Below are 21845 nucleotides of genomic sequence, written 5' to 3' on the forward strand. Positions count from 1 at the left end.
TAACAACCAATCACTGAGCTCTGGGTCATACTACCCGCAGCGAATGACTGCCCTCTACCTAAGACCCTCCTCTGGCAGCCATCTTCAGATTTTTACTGCACACGCTTGTGTTTAGCTCTCAAGGTTTGACTGCGGTTTTTTTTGGTGCTTTTTGGAAGAGTTTTGTTGCTCTATTTTTCGATCGAGCATTGTTTTCCATCAATCATCTTTCCGATTAACGAGGACCCGTTTTCGGATTCTTCAACGCCCCTCAAGGGTGAATTTCGTCGAGTTTCTTCGTGGCGGCTTCCAGAAGATTCTTCAGGCCTACGTCACGTGGATCATGTCGGAGGAGAAGGGTTCAGCGCCCTTGTTCAGGGTTTGCTCTGACTGCGGCTTACGGAATTTCTTCTCAGACAAGCATTCCCTGCCTTTACTGCCTGTTCACAATGCACAAGGAGGAAGATTGTGCCTTTTCTCAGGAGATGACGATCCGCACGCTGAAGGATCGGCATAGGCAGCTCAAGGAGTGGCTACAGGCCAAGGCCGCTGCACCGGGTGAGTCCTGTGAGCATGCCTCTCCAGGTTCCAAGAAAGATGAGCAGTCTTCTAAGACCTTTGAGGGCACCCCCTCCCGCTGCGCTCCAACAGAAGGCTAAGCACTGAGAGCTCACTGCCACCGGGAACATCTGTGCGACTGGCTCCTCGGCGGCCAGGGCACGTTCAACGTCCCCAGCAACTTCGGCCACCAGTCAACGCTCCTCTTCGTCAAAGAGGAAGTCTGACCATTCGGGCAAACTCGAGGAGAAGCTCAAGACCTGCCCGAGAAGGCCAAGGGGGAGCGGGGTTCTGACCCTCTCCCTAAGAAGACCACCAAGCAGGACAAGGAATCCGAGACGACGAAGGCCAAACAGGACATGAGACTGATCCTGACCTTCAATGCCCAAGTGCACCCTCTGGTTGCAGAGAAAGGGGGGAGGCCCTGTAGTCCTCTAGGGCATGGATATCTCTTCAGAGGAGGAACTTGCTTACCTCCGGACCATTGAGGAGGAGGTTACCGGCGGGGCTCCGACAAAGGCGACGACGAGGAAAAGCATGTCGAGAACCTGGGCGGCCAACCTACGCACCAGGTGTCGGTTCTGCCTTCTTCTCCTCCTCCTCCTCCTCCTCCTCAGTCACCACCTCCACCTCAACAACCCCTTGGAGACATCCCTTGCGGACATTCTCTCGGCTTTGCACACTCTGGTCTCAGAGATATGGACGAGGATGCCTGTTAAGCCGGCGGCCCGCCCGTGGTGCCGATATTCGACGGGGGAACCACCGGCCAAGAAGAGGAAGGGCACTGGCACAGATGACTGCAGGTTGGGGGACCTCCCATTGCCACCTCCCACTCCCCTCTGGCCCCCTGACAAGATTGGCTCGTTTTCACGTGATGATCTCCAGGGCTTCGGAACTCTTCCAGCTTGCTCCAGAGGAGAAGGAGGGTTTCTTATATCCACGCCGCACCGCGAGGAGAAGAGAAAGACTGTCCTTTTGGTTCTGCTGCTGGATGCCATTTGGGACGAGGACTGATCTCTCATGAAGAACCTTTCCATGGCCCTGGCGAAGAGGGACTGGTATGAGAAGAAATACAGGGTGCCGGACTCTGTGCCCAAGTGCCTACGGATTCAGCCGTCCCCGGACTCTGGTTTCAGCAGCAGCCAAGAAGTAGTCTTTGGACTCTTCTTCGACGGCCGCCACCCCGGACAGTGAGGGGAATAAGTTAGATGCCATCGGGTGGCGAGTTATCTCCTCGTCGGCGACAACCATCAAGGCTGAAAACGCTCTCACCATCGTCTCACGCTACGATCAGGAGTTGTGGTTCAAGATGGCTCCCCTTCTGGACCTCCCTGACGACAAGAGGTCGGAAGCATTGGAAATTCTGCGTCCCTCAGCTGCTGCTGGAGGTGTGGGCCATGCTAAAGAAAGGCGCGATAGAGCTCGTCCCAAAGAGGCTCCGGAGTGTACTGAAGATACTTCCTCGTGAAAAAGACCGGAGGCTGCAGGCCCTCCCTAGACCTCCGTCGACTAAACAAATGCCTCAAGTCCCAAAAGTTCTGGATGGTTACTCTTCAACGTGTGCTAGGACAGCTCGAAGAGGGAGACTTTCTGTCGTTGATCGACTTGGAAGATGCTTACCTCCACATACCCATTCACAAAGGACACCGCAAGTTTCTGCGTTTTCGTGGTCTAGGGGAAGCCTTACCAATTCAAGGCTCTCCCCTTCGGATTAAAGTCGGCGTCAAGGGTCTTCACCAAGTGCCTGGCGCCGGTGGCGGTGCAGCTGCACTGCAGGGGATCCACGTCTACCCACATCTGATGACTGGTCATCCAGGCCAGTTCGAGGGAGATTGCCGTCGTTCACATGGAAAGGACTGTCCGACTGCTGACGGATGTGGGGTTCTCGGTGAACCATGCAAAGTCCTGCTTGACTCCCATCGCAAGACGCTCTGATTCTGGGATCCCGACTCAACAGTGCCATGCCTGGCGTCTCCGTCGGAGGAAAGGATAGCGGCCATTTTGGGCATGGTGCAACAGCTGCTGTTACTGAAGGTCGCCACAGTGAGGACCATTAAGTCTCTACCTCATCCGACTGTGAAGACTACGGATGCGTCCACTACAGGAGTTCCTCGACGACCGTTGGATACAAGTGTCGGGAATCTTCCAGGACAAGATCAAGCTCAACAAGAGTTTCCGTCAGGCGATAAGGTGATGGGGAGTTCACACACATCTGTCCCAAGGCGTGGATTTCCAGACCCCATCGCACCAGGAGACGGTCTGTATTGCTCTCCCCAAAGAGCACGGAACAATCATAAATCACCAATGCAATTACAGAGCAAATACTTTGAACGTAGACAGACGCAATAACTTACAGCCACGCACTCTTAGAAGATAATCAGCTCTTATACGGCTATTTATTCAAAGCTTAGAAATACATAGAAATAACTCACAAAAATAATATGGACATAAATCACAGAAGAAGTAAAGAATTCAAAAGGAAATGCATCACCGTGAGCGTAACAGAATTCCTCATGTCGTCCAGAAGCGGCTGGAAGACCCTGGGAACAGCCAGGACGAGAGCACCACAGTTCACAGGAGGGCCGGATGTAAGCGTCCTTCTCTGGCTGAAGTCTCGCCTGACCACCTCCGGGCTTCCGCATATATACACACTCCACAAAGGGGAGTTCATTCTCGAACCTTCTGGAAATTGCACTTGCGGAGCTGAGGAACAGCCGTCGGTTGCCAGCTGGGTCAATCGAGAGCTCCCCCCAAGAAGCGCAGTGCCTCCCTTCTCTAAAAACATGCTCCACGGAGAACAGTAGCAAACCATAACAAGGTTAGCTTTCCCAGCAGAAATGTCCTTGACCGCCTACCAGGTTTGGAAAGCATGTTTTTCTCAACACCATGAATCTAATACTCGGCAAAATGTGTGCAGCTTTTCACTGCGGCATGAAATAAATATCCATCATGGCTCCGAGCGCTCCCAAAATGCATTGCACGCCAGCGCCATTTTAGATCAAGTATAACACGGTCAGGACAGACGCCTCTATGGAATATTGGGGAGCTCACACCGGAAGTCTTCACGCAAGAGGCCTGTGGCTGCTGGAGGAGAAGACATTGCACATCAACATGCTGGAGCTGCAAACAGTGTTTTGGGCCTTCAAGTCCTTCCTTCCGTCCCTCAAGGGCAAGGTGGTGCAGGGCTTCAAGGACAATTCCACCACAATGTTTTTCATCAGGAAGCAGAGGGGCACCAGATCCCACGCGCTCTCGAAGGAGGTACCGGACCTATGGCACTGTGCTGTGGCCCAGGGGATATTCCTCATCCCGTTTCATCTGGCAGGAGTGAAAAACGCATTCGCCGACTCTCTTAGCAGGGAGCTGTGCTCTTGCCACAAATGGGAGCTTCGGAAGGACCAAGTGGATCTCCTGTTCCGACGATGGGGCAATCCCCAGCTCGATCTGTTTGCGATGGCGATGAACACCAAGTGCCAGAGGTTTGCCGGCAGGATTTCCCAGCCGGGGAACATGGGGGACGCATTCTCATTCCCCTGGGACGGCCTGTTTCTGTATGCGTTCCCTCTGTTGCCATTGCTTCTTCGACTCGTCAATCAACTCGGACGGTCCCGGTGCAGGATTATCCTCGTCACACCAGCGTGGTCGAGGCAGATATGGTACCAGGACCTTCTCTGCATGTCGATGTCCCCTCCAGTCAAGCTTCCAGTTGTTGCAGATCTTCTCTGCAAGGAAGGAGGCTCAATTCCGCATCACGACCCAGGAACACTGAACCTGAAGGCCTGGCTCCTGCAGCGTTAGAGTTCGGGGGTTACGATCTCCCTGTGGACTGCAAGGAGGAGCTACCAAATCAAGGGCATAGTCTACTCTAAAATGCTACGGACATAAATGAAAGCGGTTCGCCGTTTGGTGCTGTGCACAGAAGATCGGTACTCGCGATTCACGGCTCTGCAGGTGCTGACGTAGTTGCTGTCGTTGGCCAAGGCAGGACTGGCCCATGCCTCCATCAAAGTTCATCTGGTGGCTATCTCCTGCTACACCAGATCTGGACGGTCGTCGTCAAACCATCTGGTTAAAGAGTTCATCAAAGGACTATTCCGTTTGTTCCCGCCGTTGAAGGCTCCAGCCCCGGCATGGGAACTCAATGTGGTGCTGACTAGGCTCAGGAGCCCTCCATTCTAACCTATGCAGACAATTCCTCTGAAGTTCTTGTCGTGGAAGACTGCGTTCCTCGTGGTCATCACCTCTGCACAACGGGTGGGAGAGATTCCGGCCTTGTCCTGTAAGCCACCCCTCTTGACTTTTCACAACACAATGGTGGTGCTCAGGACGCATCCGCCCTTCATGCCCAAGGTGCCGTCAGACTTTCATCTAAACGAGCCCTTGGTGTTACCTGTGTTTTTTCCCACGCTTTCATCGCTGGCTGAAAGGACTTTGCACTCGCTGTATGTGGCTAGAGCATTGAAGTTCTATGTGGACCACAGACATCGCCATTTTTGTAAATTTTGGCCCTGTGAACCATGGGAAGGCCTTCTCCAAGGCTTCCATTTCCAGATGGCTCTCCGGCTGCATCACCCATTGTCACGGGTTGGTAAACCGACCATTGCCTGGCCGTCCGAGAGCACATTAGACCAGAGCAATCGCTGCTACTGCTGGACATTTGCAGACTGCTACGTGGAGGTCGGCTCACACCTTCATGAGATTCTACTGCATGGACAGGGATTCCAGGGAGGAGTCGGCCAAGCAGTGCTGCACAACCTATTTGCTTGAAGGTGAGCCTGGTGAGGAGGTAAGATATGCTTATGTTGAGCCTTGCCACCGCCCTTGGTTGTGCATGTGTGTGCTGTGTGCTGCTGTGTATTTTCTATTCATGTGAGTCCATGCCAGACTCCATGCTGGAGAAGGAACAAGTAACTTACCTATAACTGTTGTTCTCCAGTGTGCGTCTGGCATGGATTCACATGCAAACCCTCCCACCTGCCCCTCTGCAGCTCTTCTCTTGGTCCTACTGCCACTTTGCGTGCTACCAAATCTGAAGATGGCTGCCAGAGGAGGGCCTTGGGTAGAGAGCAGTGATTGGCTGAGGACAGTATGACCCAGAGGTCAGTGCTTGGTTGTTAGGAGAAAGACAATTCCGAAATGAAACTGAAACCGATTTCTTTCTTTACAGAGGATTCCCAGCCTGACCACCGGGAATATTCATGAGCCTGTGAATCAATGCCAGACCCACGCTGCAGAACAAGTTACAGGTAAGTAACTTGTTCCTTATACTTTTCATATATTGGTTTAGTGGCCCCTTTTCATTTTCTTAGTCTCTATGCTCAATCGCTCCAGTGTCCCAGCTCCTTTTTTATTTGGGCTTACCAGGTTTATCAACAATACGCAGCATTCACCATGAAGCGTCCCAGCGTCCTTCGTGTCTTGCCAATCTCAATCTGCTTGTTTGCCGGCTAGGCGAGCATCCCATCTGTTCTCCGGTGCAGCGAACCTTCTGCTTCCAGACTTCCACCGACAGCACCTCCAGCAGCTTATCTGCTCCGCACTGCAGCCTGCTCTCCTTCGTTGTCCCGACCGACGTCTGGATAACTGAGTCTATCATTCTCTCCCGGTGTAGTGTTCTTAAATATCCTGGCACCTGTTAATCTTTTCCCACAACTAGAGTGTGGCGTTTGCTTTCTGGTTCTAGTGATCTTCATTACTCCAGTCCTCTTCATCGTCTCAGTATTATCAAGCAAAGGGGAATGTAAATACAGTCAGTGATTGGTCTTAACTGCAGGTTCTACATCCACACTACAGTATGCTTTCAGGAATAGGGAGGCAAGTGGATGTTACCAGAGACCAAAGAAATCGAGAAATGCCTCCCTCTTACCTAGTGAGTCTACTCCGCCTCCCTGAGAGTTGTCTTCCCTTCATGCCCAAGGTGCCGTCTGACTTTCATCTAAACGAGCCCTTGGTGTTACCTGTGTTTTTTCCGACGCTTTCATCGCCGGCTGAAAGGACTTTGCACTCGCTGGATGTGGCTAGAGCGTTGAAGTTATATGTGGACCGCAGGGACGTCACAACTTTTTGTGAATTTTGGCCCTTTGAACCATGGGAAGGCCCTCTCCAAGGCTTCCATTTCCAGATGGCTCTCCAGAGCCACCCCCAGTGTCAGTCGGGTAGCTTCTGTCTACCCCTGGCCCCATGAGGGGAGATCTCCTCCGTTGTAGTAGTGACGACCTCGCTCGGTTCGTCGCATTACAGTTAAATAATGAGTATTGAAAAAGGTTCCCACTTAGGAGAACTGACACAAAATCAAGTAGTCTAGCAAAAAGTGATAAGAGGACCTGCATGTGAAGGGGATTTCACATGAAAATCTACCTGAAACGGAGCATTCTGAATCTAAGTAGGTGAGGGACTGATACATGCACTTGCTCACTCACTGCACTAAAGCTCAACTATACAAGAGTGTTTGGTATTAATTCAAAAGCATGTTCCCATTTAATATGCAACCAAGCACTCAATGCTTCAGTTGACACAATGAATCTCTTGCCTTCCATGCGGTGGCCACAATTTTTCTTTCCGGCATATCTGACCTGATTGTTGATTTATTCTTAATCACTTGACAAAGAAACTTTTGATGCAAAGGATGTGCTCTGTCCTGAGGAGTCCTCTGTATTTACCAACATGTGTAAAGCAAAACCAGCAATAAAAGACAGTCTTCTGTTCACATTCCATTAGTATGGGACTCTGGAAGAAAAACAATATCAAAATAACTTTGTACATTCCTGTATGGACGCATATAAGAGAAAAAAGAAAATAAGAAAATAAGCAGTATTGATTGCTCCTGTGGAAGGGAACTATCCCGAAATGTGTTGAGCTGTAGAACATATGCTATCATTGTGCATATGTAAAAACCCTTTTCTTGCCTTTACTTTGTGTTAAAAAAAAAAGTAAAGTTTTTTTAATGAAATATTTTGGAAATCATTTTTTGAATTAGAAACATTTTGCTTGATTTGAAATTCAGATTTGTTTAGAGAACCATAAACTATTTAACCATTCTAGGTGGTTTGGCTGGTAGCCCAGTATTCATAGGTGTGTGAGGGACGCGACACTTTTTTCTGTTCTTGTTATGCTCAAACTTCTTGTTCTGTTCAACCCAGTGCCAGGGTTTTATTTCTCCCCCCGCATCCATAAATCCTATTCATATATTTCTAAACCTCCTCACTGTTGGATATGTTGCAATTTTAATGGGCCACCATACATTGGTGACCGTCGGAGATAGCTTAATAGCTTATAAGTGGCTATTTTGATTTTCTGCTCTCCATCTGCCTTTGTTCTGCTGTGCAGAGGCAACTAAAGCTACTCACCCACATTCTCCATTGCTCCATTTCTGTTCTAATTGAATGACAGGGGTTAGGTGCTGCTACCAAAAAGATTTCTCAACGCTTGAGTATACCCTCTAAAACGCACGACAGAGAAACGCTTAAGAACCAGTATCACTTAACATTGGCCATCTATCTAGGATTTTGCATAGAATTAAGTTGCAAGCTGTGGACTATGGAATGTGTATGTTCTTTGAGGAAGCATTGATCATCCCCAAACTGAAGGCTGTGTCACTTTAAATGTGTTCTTACTGGTTTTAGGACAGTTTTTCTGAAGTCCAGTAAAACCATTCAAATGAGGTACTACAAGACTCCACTCTTAATATAAGGATGTACCACCTGAGTTCATGGTAGCATAGACAGATCAGCTAGGCTTATTTTAGGAGGGGGAAGAGGGCTGTAGAATTAGTACAAATGAAATTGTAATACAAATGGTCCAAAGAAACACCGAAACACTATGTATTTTTAAAATAACTGTTTTTTTTAAATACAAGAAGGCCCTGATAAATAAGTTCTATAAAAACATATATATACATTATACACACACAACACTATGCTTGAAGGTACACAGTCAACCAAAGCATATAACATTATTTGGAACTAACAGGAGTTCTAGGGAAGTCAAAACCAAGTTACTTTTAGATTACTTTCATTAATACCTTATCAGTGGTGCCAAAATCACATAGTAATATTAACTGGACAATATATTTTTATGATCTAGTGAAACACAGATTCTAGGAATAGAATAAACCTATAACTCTGATTCCGGATAAAAGTTAGTCTAGGGCAGTTGGACCTTGGGGTGTAATGTTCAATTAGTTTCTTTTCAGATCACAGACTAAGGGGAGCAATAACTCTGTTAAGTAGCAGTCAGTACATAGCAGGATGCAACTCAATCACCTTTATTTGGCTACAAATCTTTGTCACATATAGTCTGTAGTAACACACCCCACTGAAGCTTGTCGTTCCCTTTTGCACGCATGTTTTTTTTTCAGGATGTAAGGGGCCGCCTTACACCTTCTGCGGCTCCCTGTTCAAGTCCAAAGAAATGGAAGAAAATAAAAACGAATGACAAACAAACAAAACCAAGAAACACTGCCTGTTCGTGGTCAGACATTCCGTTGCCTGACAGGGCACCATGCAATCTGCCTCTGTTGCTGGGCTCTCCGCCTAAGTAGAAATGGAAAATTAAAGTTCAACTGAAGTAAGACACCTCTGCTCTCTGCCGTCGTTCGGTGGTTTTGCAGCACGCGAGTATGGACACCCGCACAGGCTGTGGCTCTCTGTACTAATATGCCCAATCGTATCCTGCACCGTCCTCGATCCACTCCTCGGTCTGCATTCACAGTGCGAAAAAGAGCCCACCCCGGAAGGGGTTAGTGCGAGTTTTGTCTGTTTGCTTTCCCCTCACATTTTCAGGTGTTCCCACTTTTCCTTGGTGCTGGCTGTGACTCCTCCCACGTCCCTCTTCGGTCCTCCATTTTCAACGTTCCTTTACCTGTTCCCTTGGTACTCTGCCCCACCCCCTTCGTGCCCCCACTACATCCAATGTGTATCCTTTCTGGGAGTAAGGTAAGTGTAGTGCTTTGTGGTGTTTGGTCTTTTGGTTTTTCATTTTTCTGATCGACGTTCACTTAGGGAAGGAGGGCATGCTGGGATCTGTTGTTCCAACTACCCAACACCAATACTCTGTTCCTGCCGATCGGTGGGAATATTCCTCATCCTGCTCCCCCTCCAACCGTCTGTGTTGACGGTTTGTTCCAAGTTTCACAGTAATATACCCTTACATCTACTTTCTGTTAGAATAGCAAACAGTTTCTAAGGAGAGAAATACGTTACATATACTTTTCAGAATGGCACAACATGTTTAAGGTAAGTAATAACTTTTGTAACTTTTCACTCTTAAGTTACCAACCAACTTCTTTTGTAAGTAAGTCACTTTTAAACACTTATTCTCTTTTCTAGTCAAAAGGCCCAATCCTTGAAGGTCTTTCCCTGGTTCTTGAAGCATGAGTGTTCTCAGTGTCAGAAAGGTGGGGGTGGGTACTAGGGTCTGGTGTCCAACAGGTAGGTCAGGATAGGTTCTTAAGTAGCAAAAGTCTGTTCCTAAGGAAGACTGTTAAGAAGACTGTTAGAAAATGTACTTTACTCTAGAGTGAGTTGACGGTCCAGAGGCTTCACAGATGACACTCTAGAAGGATTCCAGCAGGGACCTGGGTGCACTGGACGAGAGGACTCCCAATCGCAGAAAACACCCTAAAACACAGGAATCACAAGATATGGAAGGTAATACCCAAGCCAGCACAGTACCTCGACACAGAAGATGATTTTGCAAGAGCACTTGAGGATCTGCAGCCAAAAACCCGGTCGTGGAATTCCTTCATCAAGAAGACAGGACACTGGGTGGATTCTTGCAGCAAGGATCACAGGGAAGGCTCTAGTCAAGGTGTTCCTTGTGGCTGGATGCGGCTCTGTGGATTTGGCGCCTTTTTCAGGAGCACAGAAGAAGACACAATATCGCTGGTCAGTTTCCTGTCGTTTCCAAGGTCTAGCCCTCTGGCGAGGGGACTTTTTGGACAGGAATTGTGCCTCTAGAGAGCTAGCCGGATGCCCATGAAGTTTCAGCGAGATTTGGAATTCGGAAAGACTGTGCACTGCACAATGGAAGGAGGTCCCAGGGTATGGGGGAGGTATTGCAGCCCTGCAAGATTGCAGCACAGTGTGGGATATCTCAGAATGCAGGTCTTCTTGAGTCTAGTGGATCTCAATAGGCTTTAGGTCGTCGTTGTCGGAGTCCCCAGGTCGATTGGAAGGAAGGGCTACAGCAGGCTCTGGTTACACAGCTGGCTCTCCGGTTGCTGGAAATCGTTTCAGCCTCAAATTGTTCCTCTTCGGTTTTGGTTCCAGTGGTCGACTACCTCCTCAGCTTCCAGGTTCAGACTTGTATCCAGCCAATCATACAGTCTTGCAACATTCAAACTTGGGGCGGTCGGCAATCCTTTCCTTACAGCCAGCCTCCCAGTTTGAACTAGAATCTCACGCTCAGGCTGGACGACAAACAGCTGCAGAGTTTTGGACTCCTCCCTTGCTTCCTGCCTTCGCAGACGCTCCGGAGCCTGTGCAGGGTGTCCATAGGACTCCAGCCAAGATAAAATCACACAAAGGAATTTCCCACCCTGGAGGTCAGGGGAAGGAACAAGAACGGACAAGCAACACTATAATGGCGACGAAACAAGACGGGGGCCATTTTGGTAAAATAAGCACCCATGGGTGTCGGGAAGGGAACAAGGGATTCAGCACAATCTTTAATGATTTTGGCTGGACAGATGGTCACCTTTGCAGATAGACTGTTTAAAGTGTTTGAGGAGGTCTAGGACTTCTGTTTCAGTAACGTCTCGAAAGGAGAAAAGGCTCTTATCTTATAGAGTGGTGCTATTGGTAGGCGAGAGAGGTGGGTCGGACTTGGGCAGCACATCATGATGTGCTCAATTTTGTTCTGCAGCAAGTCTATTTTCTTGAGAGTTGCTGTTTGAATACCTGTAAACCATGCTTTATCTTAAACAATGTCATCAGTGTGCGTTGTGAAGATTGATTAAGTCTCTGAAAATGGCAAACATTTCCTTAGATTGGGATTTGGCATTTGTTATCCTGGTGTTAAGAGTTGGCCTGGGCTTGGGTAATGACTTTTTTGTAGTGGGCAAACAACTTTTTGAATTCAGTCTTAGGGGCGTCACTGGGATTAGTTTGCCTATTGGTCAATGCTTTACGTTTAAGGGTACGTAGGGCTAGTAGTTCTGCTGTTGACCAGGAGTTGACGTGCAGGGTTGAGTGTTACCCGGCCCCATCACTGCTGGGCAACATTTCATGAATTTGGCGCCCATCAAATCCTGACTGGCTAGCCAACTTCCTGTCATCACATCATCCACTTGGGGATGTGTATTAGGATATCTGAGAGACCCCTATCCAGCCATTCATATAGTCCTCCGTTGTGAGTGCTCCGAAGAGCTTTCAAAATGTCATTCCTGGTAACAAACGCAACAAAGAAGACCAATACAGCCAGTGGTTCAAAGAACAGAGCTTAATAACTGGCAGAGGGCAAATTTGGCTAAAGCACAAAACTACCTTGCATTAATAAAAATGCTGCAGAGTCACCATGTAAAAGAAATAACTGCTTCCAGCCTTAACAGAACATACTGCCTGATGGTGGCCATTGATAAGCAAATGGGGTAGGCTGCCAATGCTTCACATGAAGGAGTTGCAGGGGTAATGAGATTTAAAAAGAACCTCACTCAGGGCTCCAGATAGGGGCTTGAAGTTGCATGTTACGCCGTAATTGAAGTTGGGAGCAACTTGTTTTTAGGGAGTAAATAAAAACCTCCCCATTATTGAGCTCAAACATTTTATTTGTAACCGTACTACTTTTCAGCTAGTAATTGATGCAGCGGACAAACCTCTTTACATTTTTATTGCTGGGTGTTTGTGGGTAAAACCTGGTGGCTGGCCTAATTTTTATGTTCCTTTTTTTGTTGAATATTTTTATTCTGTTTTTTTGTTTTTTGGAGGAAGCATTTATCTATTTTTAGGGAGTCAAAGTAGTTTGCTTTATGCTTATCTACAGGGCTGACCTATGCAAAAGAAAGTCAGACACTGAAAACAAGCAAAATGACTGGGTGAGCGGGTCTCACAAACTGAAGCTGAAAAAGGAAATTCTTCCCTATTCTGATAAACATGAGACTGATGTTGGGTAAGATTTTCATATTTATGATAAATCTTCCTGACCTTTGTCAACCCCAGAACGTTTCGCTTGGACCTGGTAACTGTTACCTTGTCCCTAGGTGAAGGGGAATCTTTTTCCCCTCTCAACTAGTCTTTTACTCTTTATATGGGTGACCATTTTATGTCTCTTCATAGTGTATGGTTAAAGTTAGTTTCCTACAACTTTTGGGCTTAGGCTGTGTTGCCCCTATGGGCTCCCCTGTTAATTTCTCGTTCATGTACTTGAGTGAACTCCAGTTCCTAAGTAGTAAAGAGGGATTTTCACCCCCCTTTACATTTTATATACTGAGCCAGCACACTGCACCCTATATGGAGTACTGGGGGATACCACGTATCCACTTTCTTAGTTAACTGGTAACACTTGTTACAATTGTGTTTTACATGAATGGCTGGTGGCAGTAGTTTTACCTTTTTGACTTTGTCTTTATTACTCGCAGGCTGTTAATTCAGCCTCAGTAATGCATAGAAGGGCCACTATTTTTCAAAAATGGTGGGCTCCTTCTTTTTTCGCCAATTCTTGTGTGCTTGCTGTTTCTGCGGTCTAACCCATATCCTTGTAAAACAGTGGTTATCACAAAGAAAATAAAAAGGGCAGCTCAAAGAGCTTGCAGCAACACTGTTCATCATTTCATAAAAGGAGTTGGAATGTGTGAGATTCTTCAGAATGCCATTTTAATCTATATTGAACATTTTCATTATTACTTTGATGAATGATTTGTTATTTCTCCCAGGGTTGGAGCAGCTTCACTACTGGAGCGACGAAGATTGCCTCCGTAGCCAAAGAAGGGGTAATTTTATTGATTTATCCATTTAAAAATGTTGATTAATGTATTCACATTCTTCTTAGAAATGCTGTCATCTCTGGATTTAAAATGCTTTAACTGCAGCTTTGCTTTGTACTACGTGCTTCTATAGAAAGGGGAGGGCAGGCTTGGTGGAGGGGGCCGGTAATGATCAATTTCATCCATCTTCATAATTTGCTGTCTGACCACAAGAAAACCATATCCTTCTCATGAGCGATCACTGTGCCTTAAAATGAAAAAGAAAATCAGAATTGTTTTACTTTTCCTTGCTTGCAGGCTACCAAACTTGGATCTCAGGCAACTCAAAAGGTAAGTCTGGCACAAAGGCTTTTTCTTGTAATAATTTTTTGTTGGAGATCTCCAAATTGTTTTTTTTATTTAAAGGAAAGCAAAATTATTTCAACATACTTAAAGCATATTGCTGCTCTTTTAAACAAGTTCAGCCCTCGTTAATGGGAACTGAGACTGATTGTCTGCCAAGTTAAGGATAAGAAAAGAACACCTCACTTTAAAGCAGCCAAGCCGCTCCAGCATGCCATGATGCGTCACAGTGTCAGTTTGTGGTACAAATCCCTGGCATAATTGTTAAACTTTAAACACCATCTTGCTTTTGCAAGCACCATGCCCTTGTGGTTTGACATTGACAAGTGCTGCTTCTGTGGTGGATTGCCAGGGTAGTGTAACCATGCAGTCTAAACTGATGCCTTTCCTGTTACCATTCCATTCAGTTGTATATTTCTCATCAAATGCAGCACGGCAGGCTCTGATATAGGGAAGGGATCCAGCTCGGTACGGAATCGGGTGCAATCGGGTCTCATGTGGAGTCCTTTGTAGACCCCGTTTCTGCACCACACACCAAAAAGGGCAGGTGGGAGAATGCTGCAACATTGCAGGCCTTGCCAGTTAAATCCTCATGTTTTACCTACTGTCTGTTAAGGTCACTCGCCCTGCAATGGTTTGTGGAGGGGAGGAGTGGTGTTCCTATTGAAGTTAAGCTATTCGCTGCTCAGATGATTGATCTTCATCTTTGTGCAGTTGTCCTCGAGCTCGGTTTTTCAGTGCATTTGCCTTTGGATGAGTCATGCCAATATAAGAGGAGCCTACTCTGTGCTCCTACAAGGTAAGTCAAATCTATGACACATTCAGAATGCAATCAGCTATTCTTGGGGAGTAAAACCAGGTTATGCATAGTTATTTTAATAGTCAGTATTTCAAGGGTAGTCGACCCCGTCAGTCATGCAGTGACACTTATGAAATCACATAACCAACCAACTCTGTTAAAAGTATTCCTTGTAACCTTCCTTTCGAGGGGATTGGGTCCTCCGACGTATTCCATATCTATGACATGTAATCACCACAGGTGTGCTGCTTCGGAAACTTTTTTCGGCGTCTGCGTCCTGTGTCGATGCGCCGTCGTCGAGGACCTCCTCAGACGTCCGACGTCATCCGATGTGATAAGTAGGACGCACGACGCCCGTAACCTCAGTTCCGTTTTTTCCGCGAACGTGTTGCTTCGTGATTCTCGGTTCACGCCTCGACTCTTTGGAGTTCTGTTCTTCTCGGTTCTTCGAACCTGTTAGTTTTGTGACAATCCTTTGTGTGAAGATGTCTTCTACTTCGTCTTCGACCCCGCGTCCGGGTTTCAAGAAGTGCGGAGAGGGTTGGTCCTAGATGTCGGTGACGGACTCGCACGACGCCTGCCTCTGGTGCCTCGGGGAGGCCCACGACACGGATGACTGTATCGACTGCCAGTCGCTCACGTCCAAAGCCTTACGCGAACGTAAGAAGAAGTTGTCGGTAGGTCGGGTGTCCAAGCCCCGGAAGTCGAAATCTGCGGGGCTTTCGACGGATGATTCGAGGGGTGACTCTCCGCGTCATCGTCGAAAGTCTCGTGGGTCTCCATCTAGGAGTCGGTCTCGCCACTCCTCAGCCTCTTCGAGGCATTCTCGGAAGCGCCGACACCGGTTGTCTTCCAGGTCCTCTTCGGAGGACTCTGCCCGGCACGTCGCTTACCCCACCAGCCGTGCGACGCCGGAGGAATGGGCTTCCTTCAGGAAGAAAATGCTGGCGTTTGAGTCGCAGGGTACTAAGCCGTCCGCGCCCCTGAGTGGGGTCGGTCGTGAGAGGTCGAGAGACACCGCTCGCAAGAGTGGTCGGCACGAGTCACGGGAGAGGTCTCGTTCGGACAAGGAGACTCGTTCTCGACGTACCCGTTCCAGGTCCCGGTCCTCGACGCGTTCGAGACCGTGTGCACCTGTGAGGTCTTCGAGGAAGACATTGACGTCTGAGGCGTCGAGGGCATCGACAGGCTTTCTCGAGGCTCCGGCTCCGAGGAAGTCGTCGAAGCTGTCGACGCTCAGGTCGTCGAGGGACACGCTCGGGTTCCGGCCTCGAGGGCTGTGTCGACGCCGCCGATGCTGGAGGCGCTGCATCTGACGTTGACGCCGATTTCCTCGACGCCGATCCTCTCGGCGCCGATGCCGGTTCTTTCGACGCTGGCGCCGATTCGCTCGACGACATCGACGCTTTTCGTGTCGGAGGTACCCCTGGCACGGGTGAACCCCCTAGGAAGGCTCTGGTTAAGAGCAAGCACTCTCGGGTGCCTTCTTGTCGCCACCTGGACTATATTTCAGAGGCGGATGAGGATTCTGATGGCCTGGTTCCTAGTCAGGTGCAGATGAAATTGTCTCGGGCCATAGTCAGTTTGACGATTTGAGACAGTCACTGCATGATGCCAGTGGACTGGACACCTCTCCGGAGGTGGAGTTTTGTAGGCCTGAGCCTGGCTCTCATGCCGATTCCTCGTACCGGCGCCTTATGGCTAGGGTTTCTGAGTACTTGGGATGGTCTGCTCCCCCAGGGGAGTTTGTGCAGGATGATCTGACGGACATCCTTGATGTTGGTCCCCCAAGTGATCCGGTACTGCCGTTCCATATGGCTTTACAGAGAAGGGTGGTGGCGGCGGCTTGGACTGCTCCGGAGAGTCTCCCGGTGGTGTCGCGAAAATACCGTCCAGCCAGTAGCGACCCCTGCTACTTGACCAGGCACCCCACTCCGGAGAGTTTGGTGGTGGAGGCAGCCACGGCCCCGGCAAAGCAGGCGTCGTACCCTACCATCCCTCCTGATAGGGACGACAAATGTTTTGATGGCTGGGCGAAGAAAGTGTTTTCTTCTGGTGGTATGGCGCTTCAGGCGGCCAACTCCATTTGTGCCTTGTCTCGTTTCACTCACACTCTGTGGAACTGTGTTGCGTTAGCGGCTGAACATATTCCCGAAGGGGACGAACGGGATGGTTTCCTTGCTATGGTCCAGGATGGTAAGGATGCCATGTGTGAGTCCGTTCAGTCGGGTTTGGACTTAGCTGAATGCATCAGTAGGTCCATGGCGGCGAGCACCGTGATACGCAGGTTTGCGTGGTTGCGGAAGTCGGGGTTTGCTCCTGATGTGCAGTCCCGGCTCCTCAGCATGCCCTTTGACGGTGAACACCTTTTTGGCAGCAAGGCTGACGAGAGCCTTGAGAGGTTGCAGACCTCAAAAGCTGCAGCGAAGTCGTTGGGCGCTGCAGTTCGACAACCTCTGCCTTTTCGTCCTAGGGGACAGCAGTGGAGGGGTGGTTCCTTTCGCTATTACTCGTCCTTCAGTAAAGCGAGAGGAGCTGGCAGTCAAAGAGGCCAACGCAGGGGTACCAGAGGTGGACGACAGGGTACCCGTGGTGCCAAGGCCGCTCGAGCAGTTGCCTCTTTGCCCTCAGGTAACGCCGCAGCCGCTCCCACTCAGTCATGAAGCCATGTCCCATGGTTCGCCGGTTGGGGGAAGGCTGGCGCAGCATCTTGTAGAGTGGCAAGCCATTACTTCAGATGTGTGGGTTCTGGAGATCATAACCCACGGCTACTGTCTTCCTTTTCGGCACAGGCCTCGCGACAATCCACCGGGGAACCTCTCTTTGAAGAGTCCGGATCCGCTCCTTGCGCAGGAAATTCAAGCCCTGCTGGAGAAAGGCGCCATAGAACTGGTGCCTGTAGCGGAGAGGAACAAGGGATGGTATTCCCCTTATTTTTTGATTTCGAAGAAAGACGGGGGATTGAGACCCATCATGGACTTGCGCGGTTTGAACAAACTCCTCAGAAGGACAAGTTCAAGATGGTTACTCTCTCTCAAGTCCTCCAGGCCCTTCAGCTTCAGGACTGGTTGGTGTCACTCGACCTCAAGGATGCTTACTTCCATGTGCCGATCCATCCCAAGCACAAGAAGTACCTGAGGTTCGCTGTTGGCGACTCGCACTTTCAGTTTCGGGTCCTGCCGTTCGGATTGACCTCCGCCCCGAGGGTTTTCACAAAGCTCATGGTGGTGGTGGCAGCGCATCTCAGGCAAGGGGGGATTCACGTCTACCCCTACCTGGACGATTGGTTGATCAGGGGGAGCTCTCCCGAGCAAGTCCTGGATCATCTGTCCGTCATCTGCGACTCCCTTCACAGGCTGGGCTTCTCCCTCAATTTAAAGAAGTCCCATTTGACGCCAACGCAGCGGCTCCAGTACATCGGAGCAGTGCTCGACACTTCCCTGGGGCAGTGTTTTCCTCCCCAGGTGAGGGCTCTTCACATTCAGCAGATGGTGCACAAGTTTCAGCATGCCCAGACGCTCCCAGCGTTCGAGTTCTTGAGGTTGCTCGGCCTCATGGCATCCTGCATTCTTCTGGTGCCAGAGGCTCGCCTGCGGATGAGATCTTTGCAGTGGGCACTCAAGACGCAATGGTCGCAGTCCTCCGGCAGGATGTTGGACCCGGTTCAGGTGCCGCCCTCGGTCGCCCGGGATCTTCTGTGGTGGGCCGTCGAAGGCAACTTGATGAAGGGGGCTCCATTTTGGCTTCCCTGGCCGGAGGTGACGATCGTGACGGATGCATCCCTCACGGGATGGGGAGCTCATGCCAACGGGCTGACAGTCAGCGGTCGTTGGTCTCTGTCGGAGTCCAGACTCCATATCAATCTGTTGGAGCTGAGGGCCGTCAGGCTAGCCCTGAAGGCTTTTCTGCCGACTGTGCGAGGAAAGAGTGTCCTGATCCTGACGGACAACACAGTGGCCATGCACTACCTCAACAAAAAGGGGGGGGCAGGGTCACTTCCTCTGTGCAGGGAGGCGATGCAGCTCGAGTTCTGGGCCATCCAGCAGGAAGTTTCGATCTCGGCAGTTCATCTGGCCGGAGACAAAAACGTGACGGCGGACGCTCTGAGCAGGCAGAGCACGATCTCTCACCAGTGAGAGTTGGCTCAGGAGATTCTCCTGGAGATCTTCGCCCTTTGGGGGACCCCTCATGTGGATCTCTTCGCCTCCAGTGTCAACCGGAAGTGCGAAAGGTTTTGCTCGCGGGAATTTCCTCCAAAAGGAGCCTTAGGAGACGCGTTCGTGGTGGAGTGGTCATTCCCGCTGCTGTACGCGTTTCCTCCAGTCCCCGTCATCCCGCAAGTGCTGCAGAGGTTACGGAAGTTCGGTTCCCGGATGATCCTCATTGCTCCGGCGTGGGCTCGGAGGACGTGGTACCCGGACCTTCTCGACTTGTCCATCTGCCCTCCACGTCGTCTTCCCTACCGAGACGATCTGCTCTCACGGGAGGGGGGTCAGGTTCTCCATCCAGAGGTCAGATCCCTCAACCTTCACGCTTGGCTTCTGAAAGGTTGAGGTATAAGGATTGGGACCTCCCTGAAGACGTGATGGAGGTGTTGCTTTCGGCCCGAAGGCCAGCAACAAAGTCTCTGTACCGTTGCCGTTGGCTTAAGTTCTGCGACTGGTGCCGAGTTCAGAATGTGGATCTTTTTGCATGTGACATCCCCATGGTTCTGCCCTTTTTACTTTCTTTGTCCCACAGGGGCTTGCAAGTGGGTACCATTAAAGGTTACCTGGCGGCGCTGTCCATCTTTAAGCGCTCGTCTGAAGAGTGTTCTTACTTTAAAATCTCTTTAATTTCACAGTTTCTGAAAGGGCTCACTAATGTGTTCCCTCCGTCACCTTTCCTGGTGCCCGGTTGGGATTTAAACCTTGTTCTTAAGTTTCTTATGGGTGCTCTGTTTGAGCCTTTACATTCTTGCCCTTTGAGGCTGTTAACTCTGAAAACTGTGTTTTTAGTTGCGATTACTTCCGCTCGCAGAGTGAGTGAGTTACAGGCACTTTCAGTTAAGCCACCCTTCACTGTATTTCACAAGGACAGGGTTGTCCTTAGAGTTCGTCCTTCTTTTCTTCCGAAGGTAGTGACGGAATTTCATTTGGCCCAGAAGGTTGTTCTTCCGGCATTCTATCCTCCTCTGCATCCTGGTAAGGAAGAGGAGAGGCTCCATAGGCTTGATCCTAGGAGAGCTTTAAGCTTTTATGTTTCACGCATGTCCCGGGTCAGAGTGGACGATCAACTCTTTATTGGTTACGATGGAAAGCGTTTGGGGCAAGCTGTGACGAAACAGACTTTGTCTCGCTGGATTATTTTGGCCATCTCGGAGTGCTACCGCTTGGCGGGTAAGGACCCACCGGCTGGCTTGCGGGCCCATTCTACCAAGGGTATGGCTGCATCTACTGCCCTGCAGAGGGGTGTTCCTATTCGCAACATCTGTGATGCAGCCACCTGGGCTTCAGTACATACATTTGTACGTCACTATTCCCTCGATTCCATCCGAGCACAGGATCTGGCCTTTGGCAAGGCGGTCCTTTGCTCTGCTATTTGATTGGCTATTCTAAATTTTGATTCTAAATTCTTTCCCTCCTCCTTGCTCTGGTACTGCTTTGGGAGTCTGTCATAGATATGGAATACGTCGGAGGACCCAATCCCCTCGAAGAACAAGTTACTTTCTTACCTGGTAACGTTCTTAGATGGGATGGTCCGACGACGTATTCCATATCGCTCCCTCCCTACCTTCCCCGCTGCAGAATTTCTTATGCGATTGCAGCTTACGTTCCGCAAGGCTTTGTGTCTGACTGGCAGTTGACTAGTGTCACACGTTCTGGGGGAAAAAACTACAACTGAGGCTACGGGCGTCGTACGTCCTACTTATCACATCGGATGACGTCGGACGTCGGAGGAGGTCCTCGACGACGGCGCATCGACGCAGGACGCAGACGCCGAAAAAAGTTTCCGAAGCAGCACTGCTATGGTGATTACATGTCATAGATATGGAATACGTCGTCGGACCATCCCATCGAAAGAATGTTACCAGGTAAGAAAGTAACTTGTTCTTCTAGAACTCAGTTCAGAGTTAGTAAATCAACTCCAATACTTTCCGGAGGTGCCATAAGCTACTCAGTGAAGTATTTAGACACACCAACTATTTTAGAATGCACTAGGCAAAGCAGCGACAGTAAAACCCTGTGAAACTTTTAAGAAAGGCAGCAGTATTTCAAGGTAAGTAATGGGCCCTGTTACTATTTTGGAAATGCTCTAAGCAGATTCAGGGGAGGCACAACCCAGTGTATACCTTTCTGAATATCGGAACACAAATTCATGGAATAGTATGAATCTTACAACTATATGTAGGATAACCTTCAGTTATACTAGGGGAGTAAGACCTAATGTAATAAAATATTACAGTTGCTTTTCAGTTCAGTGGAACACAGATTGAGGTAATCGAGGTAAGCAGTAACTTATTTTAGGATGGCACAAGGCAGACCTAGGTCAGCAAAACCTATAGTACACTTAAGAATTGCACACAGCTATTTAAAGGTAAAACCCAATGCACACTTATTCTAGACAGGCTATACAGCAGGTCGGGGGAAGCAAGATAATGTTTGGTAAACGTATACACTTACATTCTGAAATAAATAGTTATGTGAAGCCAACCGCATTACATTTGGGAAGAGGGGGACCCAATTCACAGTTGCATAAAACAACCATATATATATATTTCTGAGGCTTGTGGAATCTGCTTAGATCACATGCTGTGCATAGGCCGACATCTAGTGGAAGCTGCGGAGTATTACAGTTTGTTTTTCGAAACTCGAAAATGGGCGTCGACACAGGCGTGCCAGTAATACTATCCCTAGTGTGACGTCCACTGTACCCAAGATCCCTCACGCGTCTAGGATCCTCAGATTGTTTTTTTCCGCCATACTGGTCGGAAGCATCTTGCGGAGTTCCCTGGCCTTAGCCATACTTTTGATAATTATTGAAGTTTAACATTAGTTATTGACATCCTTCCCCACCCCAACGTCGACACTCGACGACGGCTGGAGAAGATATCGACCGTCGGCTGCTGCACGACGGATCTGGGCCTCGGAAGGCCGCTGGCCTCGGCCCGGGCCTAGTAGGCCGCTGGCCTCGGCCCTGCAAGTAGGGAGAGTGGGGGGTGGTACATACTCTTCACTCTTGGTATATAGGTACACCTTATATATTTCC

General features: G+C 49.2%; 1 protein-coding gene across 12 annotated transcripts in view; it reads left to right on the forward strand.

The window, feature by feature from the left end:
* The window catches only part of ARFGAP1 (ARF GTPase activating protein 1), a 369057-nt gene that overhangs the window by 175271 nt on the left and 171941 nt on the right, over positions 1–21845 (forward strand). For 10 of the 12 annotated variants that reach the window (XM_069650786.1, XM_069650787.1, XM_069650788.1 and 7 more), the window contains exons 8-9: positions 13406–13462; positions 13754–13786. In XM_069650786.1, coding sequence (XP_069506887.1) covers positions 13406–13462; positions 13754–13786 — 90 coding nt within the window. The remainder of the gene's footprint in view (positions 1–13405; positions 13463–13753; positions 13787–21845) is intronic. The other 2 variants (XM_069650790.1, XM_069650797.1) reach the window with 1 other exon arrangement.

This window comes from Ambystoma mexicanum, chromosome 3p (assembly GCF_040938575.1).
Source record: "Ambystoma mexicanum isolate Mex_15411 chromosome 3p, UKY_AmexF1_1, whole genome shotgun sequence".
Lineage (NCBI taxonomy): Eukaryota > Metazoa > Chordata > Amphibia > Caudata > Ambystomatidae > Ambystoma > Ambystoma mexicanum.